Genomic DNA, 16,940 nt, shown 5'->3' on the forward strand with positions numbered 1-16,940 from the left:
CCATTTAATTTGGGAAAAAAATAATTTGTCATTAAAAGGAGCAGAATCCCAGAAACTTCCCCCTACCCCTTTTGTCTACATACCAACAAGGCAGTAATGGCCCTGTGAAAGTAGGGGCACAGCACTGCTGATCTAAACCAGCTTTTCTCCCTTTTGAAACATAGTAGTTTCTCTCAACATAGCTGTGTGAGATGCAGCAGAGGGACAAACATATACACAGAAAGGCATGCATAAAGTTGTGAGATGAACCCTGAAAGAGGCACACGGTAGTGGTGCTACCACAAGCTGGTTTGTGTGCAGCTGAGTAGTGCAAGGACTCAGCAGTTAAAGCAAGAGAGGGTAGAAGTTTCCTGAAAGCTAGAAGCCATGACACAGAAACAAGCAAAACAAGCAAATAAAGATGCTGTCTTCCACTTGGAGTGGTTTTGCATATTCCTGTAAGAGGCTGTGCTCAGAAAATAAGGGATTTCTAGATACGTATCTATTCATGAATTTGCTGTGTTTTTCTTTCACCAGTAAATCTCTCTCTCTTTAAAGCAATGAAAATTCTCAATCACTTCCTAGCTTCATCCTCCTTAAAACAAGCTTCCCTCCTTCATTCACAAGCAGTGACAGGACCTTTCTTGAGATGTTACCTTGAGGGAGGAAGCAGCTCTGTGAAGTGGGAGCCATAAAATGAGTCTTTTGTAAAACATTCATGCATGAAAAAGGAAATTGTTCTGTACTATCAATTCCAGCAATGCTCAGGGTGCAATATCTATGGATAGTTTTACATTACATTTACAGCTTTCCCATCCTATTCCTGCATTCCATAGCATCGTAGAAAGATTTGGCTTGTAAGGGATCTTTGAAGATCCTGTAGCCCAAAACCCCTGCAATAAGCAGGGACATCTTCAACTCTGTCAGCTAGCTCAGAGACCTGTCCAACCTGACCTTGAACATTTCCAGGAATGGTGCATCCACCACCTCCCTGGGAAACCTGTGCCAGTGTTTCATCACCCTTATAATGAAATATTTCTTCTTTATATCTAGTCTAAATATCATAGAATCATAGAATCCTAGAATCATAAAATGGTTTGACGTAGAGGGGACCTCAAAGGTCATCTAGTTCCAGCCCCCTTGCCATGGGCCAGGACATATTTCACTAGTCCATGTTGCTCAGAGCTCAACCCAGCCTGGCCTTGATTGCTGCCAAAAATGGGGCATCCACAGCTTCTCTGAGCACTACCCTCACAGTAAAGAATTTTTTCCTAATTCTAAATCTTCTTTTAATTTAAAACTGTTGCTGCAGATCCTAATAAAGTGTTTGTCTCCATCTTTATTATAAAGTCCCTTTAAGTACTGGATGGTGCTGTAAGTCTTCTAGGATGCTTTTCTTCTCCAGGTTGAACAGCCTGAATTCTCTCATCCTCTCCTTCTAGGAGAAGTGTTCCAGCCCTCATTCCTGTGGCTCTTCTCTGGATCCACTAGGTGGACCTGCTTAGGTCCAGGACTTTCTTGTGCTGTTTTTCTACCTGCACTACATCAAGGCACATTGCTCTGTGCAGGTCTGAAGCTGCACAGAGGGTGATCATGATAGGATCCCATGAAGTGCTTGCTAGTCAGCAAGCCAGGCTAAACACAGTGAGATCCCAGCATTCAGATATTGTACTGTGGGATGCTGCTCATTAGAAATCATCCAGTGTGGAACAGAATGAATGTTCCGTGAGATGAAGAGGGAGAGTTCTCAGTAAGAGCAGAGAGTTTTAATTTGCAGTTCTTATAAATGCTACTGGTCTTCAAACTACCTTAGTTTTCCACCGCTAGTCATTTTGTCCAGACTATGTTCTTAAGGCCCCTTTAGTTTTCTTTGTATTTCAATTCACAAACAGAGTGGATTGAAGTTAGTCACAAGCCCTCAAGAAACACCTTGAAAACAGATTTCAACCCAGCTTTTTCACATTGCTACCAATAAGTTGAAGGATTGCTCTCTGACACTGTATTCACATATTTCAGTCTTCCTCTTTTGCCTCTGTTCATTTGCCTTCCTGGTGTTTTCTATGTCCCATCTGGCTACTTCCATCTGATTCCAAACACTGTATCCACACTGCTCTTTTCCTGCCTGCAACTGTTCTCACCACTTCTCCTCTCCTGCCAAGTCTCTCCCTCCAACGACCAGCCCTGCTCAGGGATAAGATGGAGAGTACCTCTCCTGTATCAGTCTGGCAAATGCAGACCCAGCCTTGAGCACAAGAGTAGCTGGATGTCTGTGTCATCCCTTGAGAAGGCCTTCTCCACACGCTTAAGCATTTTCAGGATCTGGATCTTTGATGCCCTTGAATTAGAGACTGCACCATTCTCTTTGCAAGATCAACAGCACTTAAGGCAATTACACTCAGAAAATAGGACTCAATACGCATTTGCCTACATAAAAGCAGCATGGCACTAACATTTCAAATGAAGAATTAAACTGATTTGGTCTTTATTTTCTAAGAGTACTTCATACATCTCAAGCAATACAGCATCAGGCAAGTAAGAGATTTCAGTGATGGCAACTGGAAATGATTTGCAAGTTAGGGCTCTCTTGGCACTATGAGAAAAACACCCCTCATTTTAGTGGGAATAAGCAAGGCTCAATTAAAAAGCCCATTCCAGGGAAACAGTACGTTTAGTGGAGTTTGGGTGGGAGGGGGGGAGGCACGTCACATGTAACAATGTAAAATAATGTAATTGGTCTGATGAAAAAAAATCGAGCAATTCAATTTAAGCATCTAACAGCAGGTGAAACACTTCCAGGGAAGTTACACTTGCTCTGTATGCAGCTAAGATATTTTCAAACCATCACATATCAAAATACAGACTAATTATAGTCTCTGCATAAAAGAGGAAAACTGCCCAATCTCTGTGCTTTTGTTTCATCTAATCTACGTTCATTGCACTCCTCATGCAAATGAGCACATTTGTTACAAATGGAGTAAAATTACTTTGCTAATCATCTAGTATTTTATCATCTGAGTTTCAGGCTTTAAATATCTTGTTTGTCTATACCTGTCTGCTAGCTGTGGCATATAGCACGTGGTATACTTTTGGTATCATGATTTTTGCTCTGCAAAATTCACCGTAGGGCAAGCAAGCAGGCTCCACACAAGTGATCCTTAAAAGGCAGAAGGAAAGTCAGACCTTTGTGTGTCTGTGCTGATCTGTGAGCTAGGACAGTGTTGCGTGTCCCCTCGGGTGGCAGACAGCCCCCAGCCATGGCCCTACAGCATTCAGTGAGGAACAAAAAGCATTCATTCCCAGCTCACTGTCCAAGTCAAAGGCAGGCTGTGTGACACTCCTGGCTCCCTTTCTGCTGAGATGGGAATGCAGTGCAGACAGTGTCACACACCCTGACAGGTGCAGCAGTGAGGGGGAAAGATGGAAAGTGTGACTCATTTTGATCCTGCACTTGTACTCAGGAATCAGAACAGGCAGCAGCTGTCCAGACTCCACCACAAGGATGCTAAGGCAGAGGTGCAGGTGTTGGCCATGGTTGTGGATAAGAGCCTTCATCAAAAACCCAGCAAAATTCTGCTACTGAGGCACATTTGTCAGATGACTGTCTCTTTGGTGAGTAAGGAGGAACTTGTAGGAGCTTCTTCACTTTGCATTTAAATAAGGTTGTTCCAGGACCAGGGGAAGTAGCAAGGCCAGGTTTCAACACCTGCTCTTTGTCCAAAGCCTATGTGTATGGACTGGTCAGGCTGCTGTTATGTGGAATGGACACTAGCTAAGTTCTGACTGCCCAGAATCACTGAATTTTTAGGGTTGGAAGGGACCTCAGAAGATCATGCAGTCCAGCCCTGGTGCCAAAGCAGGGTCACCCTGAGCAGGTGTCACAGGAACATGCCCAGGTGGGTTTTGAACACCTCCAGAGAGGGAGACACAATGACCTCCCTGGACAGTCTGTTCCAGTGCTCTGCCACCCTCAATGTAAAGAAATTCCTCCTTGTGTTGAGGTGGAATTTCTTGTGTCATGGTGATGGCCACTAACCCTTGTTCTGTTTCTGGCACTGCTGAGAAGTCTGGCAGCATTCTCTGGGCATGTGCCTTGGAGATATTTGTGTGCAAATACAAATCTCTCAGTCTTCTCTTCTCTTCCCCAGACTAAACAGGCCCAGCTCTCACAGTTTCTCATTTCTCATAAGAGAGATGCTCCAGGCCCCAGATCATCTTGGCAGCTCTCCACAGGACCCTCTCCAGTAGCTCCTTGTCTTTCTTGCGCTGAGGAGCCCAGAACTGGTCACAGCACTCCAGATGTGCCTCACTAGAGTGGAGAAGAGGGGCACAATCACCTCCCTTGACCTGCTGGCCACACTCTTCCTGATGTCCCCCAGGATCCCACTGGCCCTCCTGGCTGCAAGGGCACTGCTGGCTCATGGACAGCTTGTTGTCCACCAGGACCCCCAGCTCCTTCTGCACAGAGCTGCTCTCCAGCAGGTCACCCCCAGCCTGGGCTGGTGCCTGGGGTTGTTCCTCTTCAGGGAATGCCACCACTAGAGGCCTTCAATTGGATTCTACTCTGTTGGTCACAACCCTCCAAGCTCTGCCATTTCAGCCAGTTCCTGATCCAGCTCACTGTCTGTTCATTTAACCCACATTTCCTGAGTTTACCTACAAGGATGTTATGTGAGACAGTGTAAGAAGCATTGCTGAAGTCAGGGTAGTAGCAGAGGCCTGCTCTGGGAACTTTCTACATAAGACATTGTGGATGTTTAGCCAAGGGATATGGAAACTCAGAATATTCTGCAAACTCTGTTTTTCTCCAGGTTTGATTTAAACAGGTCAGCAGGACAGATCCAATCACTAACATACTTTTTGTTTCCTTCTGTTCCCCTTTCTCTCCACTAGCAAAACTTTTTGAGTTGAATGGTGAAGTCAAAGCCTATTGGAAATCAGCTGTTGTGAATTTATATGTAGCTGAACTATTGGTTCCAGGCAGACAACTGTCTTGATTATTGTGACTGGGTTTTTCTAGTTGGGGTTTGGTTTGGTTTGGTTTGGTTTGGTTTGGTTTGGTTTGGTTTGGTTTGGTTTGGTTTGGTTTGGTTTGATGTGGTTTGATGTGGTTTGGGGGTTTTTGCTTAGTTGGTTTTTCCCTTTTTTTTAATTCTGGGGTTTTCATAAAAAGGATTTATTTTGGCTCGCTCAGAAATGCTACATGTGTTGAAAGGGCAGATGGCATTGACAGCACAGCCCACCCTGCAAAAACTACCCCTCAACAGAAAAGTTCCACACCATTGCTCTCAATAACTACCATTTTGTTTCATCCTTGCACATCCCTTATCACAGCTCTACTTTCCCTTAAATGTTCTTCACGTCCCACCAGGGAATCCTCTCAGTCTGCCACTGTGAGCCTCAAAAATGAGCCCCAGTTGCCTTACAGGGGTTCCCTGGGCGGCCCTCTGTGCACCCAGACCTGCCAGGCATGAAGATTCTAATCACACACAGCTGAGAATGGCTCTCCACATATTCATCTTTCACACACTGCACACATCAGACTGCGCTTTGTAAACCAAAGCTGTGCCCCATGCTGCTGATCACCAAAGGATTCATCACTGCAGGCACCTCATTTCAAGTGAGAACACAAAGTGCTGTGCTGTGCTGTGCTGGGGTCCCTGAGGCAGTGCCACCCATTTCCCTCCCATGGTGGATCTCCACAGGGCTGCCCTCACACTTATGGCAAAGCAGGAGGGAAGCCACTACTTATGTGCTGTGGCACACTGTTGAGCAACATTAAACAGGCAACGTTGGAGAGTTTCTGCCTCACAGAGCAGAAAGGAGATGTTCACGCTCCCAGAAGCATGTCGTTGTCAGAGCTGTGGACAACAATTCTCCAGTCGTAACTGCACCTCCAGCTGTGAAAATCCTCTCTAACAGGCCTCTCTGTCTTTTCTCAGCAGCTGCCTTGTGTTCCAGTTGTGCAAGGGAAGGACCAGGGACCTTACTCCACTGACAAGGCCCCTCCAGCAGGGCTTTTGTGGAGGAGCTAGGCTCTCAGTGCCACTGCCAAAAGTGCCTGACCACTGATGTGCAGGGTGAGTTCATGTGCAAGCAAAATCTAAGGAGCTGTTCACCCACTCCTAAGCCACTCACTGCTATGGGGGTTGACTCCAGCTATGTTACTCTTTTAAACATTTATCCAAAACAAAAAGCCACCCACAGTACAAACCAAAAACTTGTGCCAAACCAGCAAGCCAGACACTACACGGCTCTCCAGAGCTGTCCCTGTGACCACAGACTCAGCTTCCCCAGGGGACCACCCCATACTAACAGCCTCTGCAGGCCAGCAAAAGTCTAACACCAAGAAGGGCTATTTTGGGAACTCCTTCAGCCTCCAAAGACATCAGCTTTTCAGGGCTTTTTTTCTATTAAGAAAAGTTGACCTCAAGTCTTCCTATCTACACAGATAGAATCAGCTCTCAAGGTAACAGGTGCAGGGTCTTCTGAGTGTTTGGGACCTCATGTCTTCTGCTGGTGACTAACACACCAACATGCAGTACTGGGTGCATATTTGCTGTGTCCCATTTGAATGGGACTGTGTCAGGTTCTGCATCACAGGTAGTCTTTGCAGCAGACACCAGCAAATGCAACACACTGCAGTGGAAATGTCAGAGGTCCAAAAAAGGCATAGGTGGTTAAAGTTTTGCCGTGTATAGCTCATGTTGAGACTAAGTACCATGCTTAAGACCCATCTCTAGTGGCTGGCATCCTTAGTTCTTCAAATGACAATGATGTTATGCAAAAACAGTGGTGCTTTGAGCAACAGATTGAACTTTTCACTGAGTTATACCTTAACCACTGTATCACACGGAAAATGCGTCCTCAGTACCCTGCAGGTGGGGAGGACAACAGTGTTGTACTGAGTGGGAGAGACAGCTGAAGGAACAGGGCTATTGCTCATGGCATCCCAATCTTTTCATCAAATGTTGAGGGACAGGTAACAAGTCCTTTGGGATGACCCTCTGTCCCCCATCAGGAAAACAAAAGGAATTAATGTCCACAGGCCTATTTCTCAATCTGAAAACAGAAAGTTAGTCACCTATGTGTGTCCTATCAAACATACTCAACACGGACCTGCAGAAATCACAGTCAGGCCACAAGTGTCACTTCAGGCCTGATAGGCAAGTTGAACATTTTGGGGAACCATCTGAATCAGAGACAATACGGAATGGGGCACCTTTTGTAATCAAGTCTGAAAATACTCAAGCTACAGAGGCACTGAAGGGCAGGTGACATTACAACTAGGGTGTAAATGCATGGCTACAGAAACGAATAACAATTTTCAACTGTGAGGTTTATCTATTTTTTTTTAATGACACAGACATTTTCTTTATTGCTATTTTTTAAATTATGAAATCAATTACAAAGTTTTTTACTTCAGGAAGTAACCTGTGAAACGGTCAGTAAGAAATTGCAGAGACGGCTTCAAGCACAATAAAAACACTGAATCCTTGCTGAATGTTGGCTGGAAGAGAACTTCAGAGCACACACAGTACAACTTCCAACACACAGAGGGGGTAACTAAATGAGGTTGCTCCATTGTGGAAGATCTCCCAGGGTGGAGACCTGGGGCTCATCCCCACAGTAAACACACAGGTAAGAAAAGAGTCCCCTGAACTCCTGGAAATGTCCTATACTCCAACTTGTGCCTGTTGTCTTTGAGGTTCTCTCTCTCCTCTTCTGAAAAAAATTCACCTCTGTGCCTTCCCTCCTTGGAGCTGATGGCAGCAAAAAGGTCTCTGATGCATCCTCATGCCCAGGCTGAAACAAGGCACAAATCACTGTGAAGTTAGGTGATAACGGACTGTTCATGATTGCACAAAGGTCAGATGGGCAAGGACTTGCTGAGGATCTCAGCTAACCTAATTGCTCAATCAACAATTTATACTAATTTATTTAGATGACAATATAATCACTCACTAAGCAACCGGACAATTATCCCTGGTGTGAAGCACACCAGGATTAGTAAAAAAAAGAAACGTCTCCTCCTGAAGACCTTGCAGACTCAAGGAATTTATTGCCTGGAGGAGCACAGGACTCATGGGATCCACAAGGAAAAGCACTTCAGGATTCAGTAAAATTTATGATGTGTGTTTAAGGGGATTGATGAAACATGCAAGTCATTACATAATACTTAGGGAAGAGACAAAAGGACAAGAAAAGGAAATACCAAGATGGCTCAGAAAGGAATAAACATGGAAAAGCAGAGGAAAATGTAGAGAAAAAGTGCTGACTCTGTATAAACAGGCCTCTAGTGTGTGTATTTCTGTTTGTGTCCTTCACTTCATCACTGCTGAGTGTTCCCTCCTCTCATTAAATCCTACTACTTTTGAGTGCATCCCCTAGTCTTGATAGATGTTTATGAACAGCAGTGAACTTCAAGCTGGGCTCACTCGTAGCAGAAAAGGTCTGGATACCAGCAACAGAAGCTGGAAACCTCTGGGGTTCCCTTGTCTGACTGACAGCAATAAGGCAGGCCACTGGGATCCAGGCCAGGTACTAGATAAACTGTCCATGCAGATGTGTGTGCACTTGCTCCTTGAACAGTGATGAGCTGGGGAACAGGATCAGGCTGTCAGGGCTGCTCAGCAGCCCGTGGGCACCATCCTGCACCATCACCAGCCAGGGACACATGCCCAGGCTGTACTGCAGGCTGTCAGCAGTGTGCCACGCTCCCTCCAAAGGGTGGTCCTCCCTTTAGCATATACACCAGTCCACCTACCTGGTACCATTTCCAGATTTGCTCTGGTCTCTCCCCTCATCCAGCTTAAGAATGATCCTAAAGTGCCTTGCCCTAGTATCACATCACTTCTCTGACAAACAAGGCCGAGATGGGGTGACTCCGACCATTGAGCCCAGAGATCCAGTCCATCCTTCAAGCTACTCATCTATTAGCTCAACATGTGGCTGCCAAGTTCACCCTGCTAAAGGCCTTGCTCAAGTTGCTCAACATCCACGCTCTTCCCTTCTCCACAGAGTCTGTCATCTCTTAAAAGAAGAAATCAAGTACCAATGGGCCAAACACATTGGGCAAACTCCCTCTCAGTCATTTTCCCTCCATCTAGCTCTTGGAAAAGAGTCTCCCTCTGTATTATCTGCCTGTGGACTGAAGAGAGGCTATTTCCCAGACTTTCCATACTACTGTTAGATGGTGCAATGCCAGCCTCACAAACAGCACCTGATCACAGTCTTTCACAGTCAGGAGAGTGGGATGCCTATAATGACATCAGCCAGCTCCTTCTCCTGCCCCACTGACCAGTGGGATCACAGCTCCCTTCCCGTCCTTCTGGTGGTGAAGCACTCAGGAAAAGCCTGGTTTTTCAGAGGAAGCCCTTCATGGTAACTCGCAACTGTAGCCCCTCCACTGCAACTGTGCAATCGTGGAGCTAAATCTTGGATCTTTAGTTTGCAAATGCCTGGTGTGAGAGATTCCAGAAACTGCCCTGACCCTTACAGAGAGAACCACAGAGGAACAGTGGCCTAACACACGTGCCTTGCCTGCTGGAAAGGCTGGGGTTCACACTGTGGATTTTGTGCTGGCTTATATAGAAGCACGGAAAATGGAGGCTTCTTTTCCTAGAGAGCAGAAATACATATATGTAGTACCTGAAATACAAATAGATTTAATATTTTTTCTTAAACCTGAATTCATTTACAAGAATGAAGCTCAAGATTCACCACTGCAAATCCATGGGACAGACCAGACATCAGCTAGCTTTGAGTTGTATTGGCTGGTGGTGACCTAGTGAAATCTAGCAGAACAGACAGTAGCCCACAGTAACTGGCTGCACTGTCTGTAAAGGTGCTGAGCAGAAATATTTAACATGGCAAAGCTTTATCCAAACAGAGGAAACATCCCTGCTCAGAAGGTATTTAAGGAGGAGTCTGCACAGGGCACTACCAAGGAATTCCAGGCTGATCCCACACTGGAGCACAGACTACAGGTGATTTGGACAGAAGAAACTGATATGCTCAGAATGGCAAAAAACATCCCAGTAGCATTCCTGCTTCCCATGTCACTTGTCTCCTTGTCTGAGAGTTTAAAACATGCTGAACATGACAAGAAGTGAGGTGCAACAACTAACTAGTGAGATAAGAATTAAGAATTTGTATTCAGGCATTTGCTTTATGTTGATTAAAAATAAAATTATTGTAACATAATCCCTCAGTTAAAGCTTGGTTGCCTGCAGCAGAAACTAATTCATTCCTTCACTGCCTAAGATTTGCATTGCTAGAGCCCACAAGCTCATGAAGCATTGTTTCATTTGCCTACACCCAAAGGGAAGGGACGAAAAAGAATTGAAATGTCGATTCTGAAGCTGAAAGCACCATGTTTCTTTCATATATCATGCAAACTCATGAGTTGACTTGAGACAGAAATGCAGTCTCTTCTCCTTCCTCCCCCCTTTCCTGGTCTTGAAGACCTAAGTGACAGCCTTCCCAAGCCATTTAATACTGTATCCAATCTGGACAGGGATGTTTTCTCTTTCAACTCCAGAGGAGAAGGGGGACACTGATCATTTAACTAAGTAATCTGAAAAAATGCAATCTTAATACACACACAATAGTTTAGATTCCACTATTTGATAAAAGAGATACACTAGAAGCAAAAAGAAAACCTGCAAAAAACAAAAAAAAAAAAACCAACAAAAACCAAAAAAAAAACCCAAAAAAAAAACCCAACCAACCAAAAAACCCCAAAAAACTAAAAAAAACCCCAAACAAAAAAACCCCCAACCAAACAAACAACAAAAAAGCAAAAACAACAAAAGAAAAAAAACAAACCCAGAAGGAAGCAATAAAAGACCTTGTAAATGTCATCCCACATTGTCTTAGGATTCTGTACACCAGAAGCTCTGCTCTATGCCTTCCATCTCTTTATTAGCACCCTCTCCCTCTGATTTAAATGTCTTATAAACATAATCTTTATGAATTTTAGGGAGGACTGCTTACAAATTAACGATGTAAGTAAACAGACAATATGTTGATAATGCCAACATGGCTGCTAGCCAGCAGGTAACCAAAAAAAAATTGAGAATTGTGAAAATGGTAGATGCACATTCACAAATACAAACTGATTTAAATAACCTTAATTGCCAGTAAAATGTGATTTATTAGAAATATTTAATTTTCAATCTTCCAGCAGGTCACAGTAAAGGACATTAAGATGGAGTATTCTCTCCTTCAGGTAATGAGCAATATGCTGCCAGTATATTAAAAATTTTAGTTGTTTTATAGCTGAAAAAATATTTCCTTACGAGTAATCAAGATGGCCTAGTATTAATGTATAAAAACTAAAGGCCTACATTTTGAGATCTGCATTATCTGTAACATGAGACAAAAAGTACATCAGTGATTTTAACTGTGCTGTCAGCTATATTGGTCTTGAAAGCTTTATTTTTCCATATTTGTAACAAAAGTTAAAAGGTCTGCTTCTCTTCTGATATACCTCAAATATATTTAGACTAACTCGATGGACAAAACAAAGAAGTAAAAAGACCCCACATGAATACTGATAGTCAGTATAGTCGTTAACATGTATCTTCTTTACAGAACCAAGGAAAACAACATTGTTAGAAATTAATTACAGCACATTCAAGTGAGATGGCTAGACAGGTCACTAGGGGGGTGGTGATGCAAACTGCAAACACACCTTTTACACATTTTATTCTGCTGCTAACTTAATCCATTAAACTGTTTTCCTGTTCACTGCTCAAAACTCTCTACCAATGTGGGGAAAACATGATCAAATGTTCAGCATAGCAGCACCAACCTGATTTATCATTTAAGAAGATAAGAAGATAACATTGATAAGAAAAAACAACATTTTAGCTGTGAATAGACTCCATAAAAGATTCATTACTTTGTTAGACCATAAGTGTTTCTTATTCGGTGTCTGAAGTGCAGATTGAAATCCATTACAAACAATGATGGCACTCATCCTACAAAGAAAAATGCTGCTTTTAAACAGAAATGCTTGCTGCCTATGCAAAACAAAATCTCTTACCTGGGATGTTTGTACAATAAAAAATTTCAATGCGTCCACTAGAAAGAAAACAAACACAAAAATCCCCTGAAGCTAATGGATTCAGGATCTTGTGAACAGCACCTAGAAATCCTGCACATTTTTAGGATTCTGTAGTCTAAGAAAGTAAAAAAATTATATGCACACAGGATTTCTTCTGTGCCTACGAGGCACTGGTCTGTATTTATATCAAGATGTATATTTTCAAATTCAAAACATGTAATATCACCATTCTGTTACTTGGGAAGCGCTATAATGACAGCTATAGAACAAAAGGTATCCTTGAAAAGACAGTTTATTTCAATTCAACATTTCTAAAGCAAGCTCAGTTTTAACACAAGACTGATCTTGAGTAAAATAAACAACTCTTTTAACAATTTACTCTTCAAAATCTCCACAACAATTTAAAGTCAGTATTTTCCTTTTTCCAATCCAGTGGCACAGTGGATATTGCAATGCAGAACCACACACCACACACCCATTTTCAGTCTTGCACTTTGTAGGAGTGGTTCTGATCCATTGCTGTGAAGAACAGGCAGACAGTAGCTGTGATGAACACATGCACTCCCTCGTAGAGGAGCTTTGGCGAGAAGACACTCCATATGAACAGGTGGTAGCGTAGACCTGTCACCAAAACAACGTAGATGGCAACTGGGATGGAACGCATCAGAGCGTAGCAGAAACAGCCGTGACCCACTGCTGCAGAGTTCCTGGGAACAAAAACAGAGGAGGTCATTCTCAGGAAAACTCAGAAAAGACACCTGAGTTCCTCCCCTCTTCAGCATTACTTCACAGCATAAGGAGTATTCAGAGACCTCCACTTTGTTTTAGAAAGCTGATTGTTAATGCAATGATGAACCAATAAAATTTGTTCTTGTCACCTCTATATATCCTATAATGTGTATGTAGGTGTAAGCATAGATTACAATAAAGGTGCCCAGTAGTTCACTTCAACCTTAGATTGCTCTGTACTTTAATGTATTTTGTTCTAATTGTCAAAGTTTCCATTAAGCAGTTTCAAGACCGATTTGTCTCCTGTTGACCTTGCAGTGCCATTCCACCAAACCTGAATGGTAGGAAGAAGAGAGGACGACAGTACTTCTCACAAAGCTTCTAACCTGTTAACAGACAATCAGATGGAGCATGCAGCCCCCTTGTAAAGGGCATTAAACTTGTCAGGCTGCACCACTGCCCATATAGCCAGCAACACTGTACAAAACAACATAAAAACCGTGCTATTGGAAAGCTTCACAAAGCTAACTAACATAACTATTGGAATATGATCCCAATATTACTGGATGGAACGTACCTGGGCTCATCTGGCTCTTGCTGCTTGACCAGAAGCAGCAACTGAGATGGCTTTCACCTCAGAGACACCTTTGGCTGGCTGGATGTTGCAGCTGGCACTTGGGACAAGTCCAGGCAAGAAGGAACTCAGTTTTACCTCTGGTGGAAAGGCTTTAGGCGAGGTGAAGGAAAAAGGAGTTGGGTCCTGCTGGAGGGTTTGATCCAGAGCTTTATGCCTAGGTCACAGACCTCTGAATCTTGTAACAGCTCCAACAGAACTCCGAACTGCATGGTCCCCATGTCTTTTAAGCCCAGGGAGAGGGGGAGGGAAGGGATAGATGTGCCACCAACCAGGTAGGAGGGGGGAAGTCTCAGGAGACAAGTGACACCTGGATAGCCCAATGACCCCAGGGCTGAGAGGCATCTTTTGAACTTTTGCCAATCAGACAATGGCCTTGCTGGAATGTTAAGATTGACGGACAGCACTTAGCAAGGGGGCAAGGGGGAGGGGAAGGGAGAGGTTGTTGTTGGCACACCTGAGGGAGGAAGTGGGATAGCTGAAACAGGATATTGCATCACACTGCACCACATAACATTCTCCAAATACCATATTCTAAATCTCACAAGAGTGATACATTGCATTCCTGTCACAGGTGCTTAGCTCAGCTGGGTCCACTGCATCCCAAGAAATGTCTGCCCCATGTAACTTACATGGACCATATTTGCCACATCGATGTATTTTGGCGGATGACAAAAGTCAGATGAAAATGGAAGTGAAAAGGTTTTCTGCACTTTGATTGTCCTCCCTCTCCTGAGGCACCAACTCAAAGCAATGCTGGGTTGGCCCCTGTCCAATTTCCCCAAAATACATCTGCTGAGATTAATTCACACTAAATTCAGAAGTTTACCCCTTCAGAAAAAAGGAAGGAATAAACTATTTCACTGGAATAATAAGCAAACATTTTCCTCTCCCCATCAAAATATTTTACATAAGCAGTTCCCAAAAGAACACACTGGCAAAGAGTGGAAATGTTGTACAGCGAAATCCTGATCTGAGGATCTGTTCTGCTCCTCCCAGTTTTTAATTCTAATCTTGTTCCAAGTAATAAAAATTTAACATGGCTAGCACTTCTGCAAGATGTTAATTAGTTACTTATGACTAAGTAAGCTACAGAACGCAGTATTTTACATAAACCATTAACTTCTTATTTTTAAAATAAAAATAACTTGGATACAGTCCTGTTTTCCAGTGAAGTCAAGATCTAAATTCCCAAGGCTTTCAGTAGAAGGAAGAACAGGTAATTAAAGCAGAGTTTTAAAATCAAGAACAGCAGGCATGAATGACTGAAAAGCATATATTCAGTTCACAGAAAACTATTTCCTTTGCTGCTTAGCCAAGAAAACGGAGCTTGGGAGTGAATTAGACTGCTCCTTGCTGCTGCATAACCATCTTAATCTTCAGTGAGCTTGTGTAAACAACCAACTTTATGTTTAATAACTGATTTTATTGACAAGGATTAAACAAAGTGCAGTTCACTCAGTCTTAGCTGTCTTGATGCTGATATGAGTTAAAACAGTATTCGTAGTAAAATAGTATTTGTAATAGTCAGATGACCACTGAATAAACAGAGGAAATGGCTTTTCAGTCAGACAAACAGGCATTTTTAAAAACATTTTCTAGAGTTAAAAAATGCACTTGATAGATCATATAGATGAATCTGCAGGTCAATGATCCAATTCTTTCTGTATTCCGATATCATAAAAACAGCTGTTTTCTACTTACAGGATACCTCTACTTACAAAAGCTCTCAGCACTCACTTCACCTCTCAAGATAACACAGACACATATCTTTAGAGGGAAAACTTGGACAGTTTTGCTGTATGATGCAGTGGTGCAATTTAGAGAAGGCAGCAAAAGCACGCTGTATCCACGAAGTTAAACTGTTAGTGGGATTCAACAGCAGAATAATTAGGTTTATCTCAGAGCTGGTGAAAGCGTTCACACATGCATCATTGCAGACAGAGCACTGGAGTGACTGAGCAGAAGCAGTGAGACCTACCTGGCCTGATCCTAAAGCAACAACTTAGCACATCATCATTCTTTTCTCTTACTTTGGCCAGGGACAAAATTTGCACAGCGAGTAGTAATGCCCTTTGTGTGCTCCTTCTTCTCATTCTACAGACACAGTGCACACAGCATCTCCAGGCCACAAGGAAGGCAGCATCCAGGGATTAGGCAGCTACTGATAACATGACCGTGACAATCCAGCTAGTTCCGCCAGTTTCTGAGTTACTCCAAACTAATTCACCAGAAGAACAGAGAAAGCTGTCTGTGGGATGCCACTCATGTATCCTTATGTTTATGATCTGGACCAGCCAGTAATGAATAACCTTGCAAATTCTCAGTGCTGTTCCAATTAAAATAATGGAAGACTACAGGACACATCTAAAGTACCAAACTGTAACTAATCCACACTGAATCGTTCTTCAGCAATTAATACCTTTCATTATTTAAAGGAGAAGAGCACAGACAGATTTAAACTACCTCCATGTTCTGACAAAAACAGCCCACTATTAAGGCCTCTGCACAATGCAGGAGTAACAAAAAGGAATACTCAGCTTCTAATAATCATCTCATCTAGAAAGTCAGCTTATGGGGACTTGAAACAGAGATCCATGTGTTACAAATGGCAAAGCATATCCAAACTTCATGTGAGATCCTGGAAAAAGTAATGTTTTTGGAGAGTTCTGAAGCAAAGAACACTACAGATTAAAATCAATAAACATGCTGTAATTAGAATGCAAACATTAAGTATGGTCTAGAAAACATTGGCTTTCAGCAAAAAACTGTCTCTTAACGGAAAATATTTAATGTGTAGAAAAATATGCCCAAGAAACTGTTATATTAATAGGTTTACCACTTCTTTTGATATCCTAAACCCTAATAGTAGATGTTCCATCAACAAATTTTTCACCTCTAAATCCATCTCTAAGGTAATACAAGTCTTGCAAAATGAAAAAAAACTACAATGCAAAAAAAAAAAAAATCCTCCCTGAAAAAACCCCCACAAAACAAAAAAAAACCAAACCACTATTATCTTGTGAAAACATGTCTCCTAGTTATACAGAATACTTGGCAGCTGGTGGCAACAAGTTTTGTAGCTTAAAAATCAAGAAAAACATCTCCAGACAGGCCTACAAATGCATCCACAAGGAATTTTAAAGTAATCTTTACAGTGTTTACAGTGTTCCAACCCTTTTTCCAACACACCATACCAAATAAACAGCATAGAAACATGCAAGCATATGAGGGCGGAATACCCTACTATTGTCGCTCTTCTAGGGCTGGAAGAGGAGGGTTGCTCTGGAGGGTTTCACTATGAAGGTGCTGAGTCAATGCAAGTTACCCTCTAGCATTTCTGCCCTTCCACCTCCCCCTTTTCTAGTTGAACATCACTGCCTAAATTATCTCCTACTGGAGATCCTGAATTTGCCTATTTGAAGGCAATTACTGTACTGTTACTGTATTAACATCCTCTACAGTATTAAGTGGCACTTCTCTTTCTAGGCATTCTGCAGTTTCAAAGATCTCCCTGTTTAGTGCCCT

The 16,940-nt window shown here is 42.8% G+C and overlaps 1 protein-coding gene across 2 annotated transcripts in view; it reads right to left on the reverse strand.

Annotated features, from left to right (window-relative positions):
• Nucleotides 1-11,114: 11,114 nt before the first annotated feature.
• PIGG (phosphatidylinositol glycan anchor biosynthesis class G (EMM blood group)) overlaps nt 11,115-16,940 on the reverse strand; it is an 82,686-nt gene continuing 76,860 nt past the window's right edge. Inside the window, exon 13 of one of the 2 annotated variants that reach the window (XM_071424633.1) lies at nt 11,115-12,756. In XM_071424633.1, the coding sequence (XP_071280734.1) occupies nt 12,531-12,756 (226 nt within the window). In that variant the 3' untranslated portion in view covers nt 11,115-12,530. The remainder of the gene's footprint in view (nt 12,757-16,940) is intronic. The other variant, XR_011678851.1, reaches the window with a different exon arrangement.

The sequence above is a fragment of the Agelaius tricolor genome, unplaced genomic scaffold (genome assembly GCF_023055355.1).
Source record: "Agelaius tricolor isolate 1412-34295 unplaced genomic scaffold, bAgeTri1.0.p SCAF_4, whole genome shotgun sequence".
NCBI classification, from domain to species: domain Eukaryota; kingdom Metazoa; phylum Chordata; class Aves; order Passeriformes; family Icteridae; genus Agelaius; species Agelaius tricolor.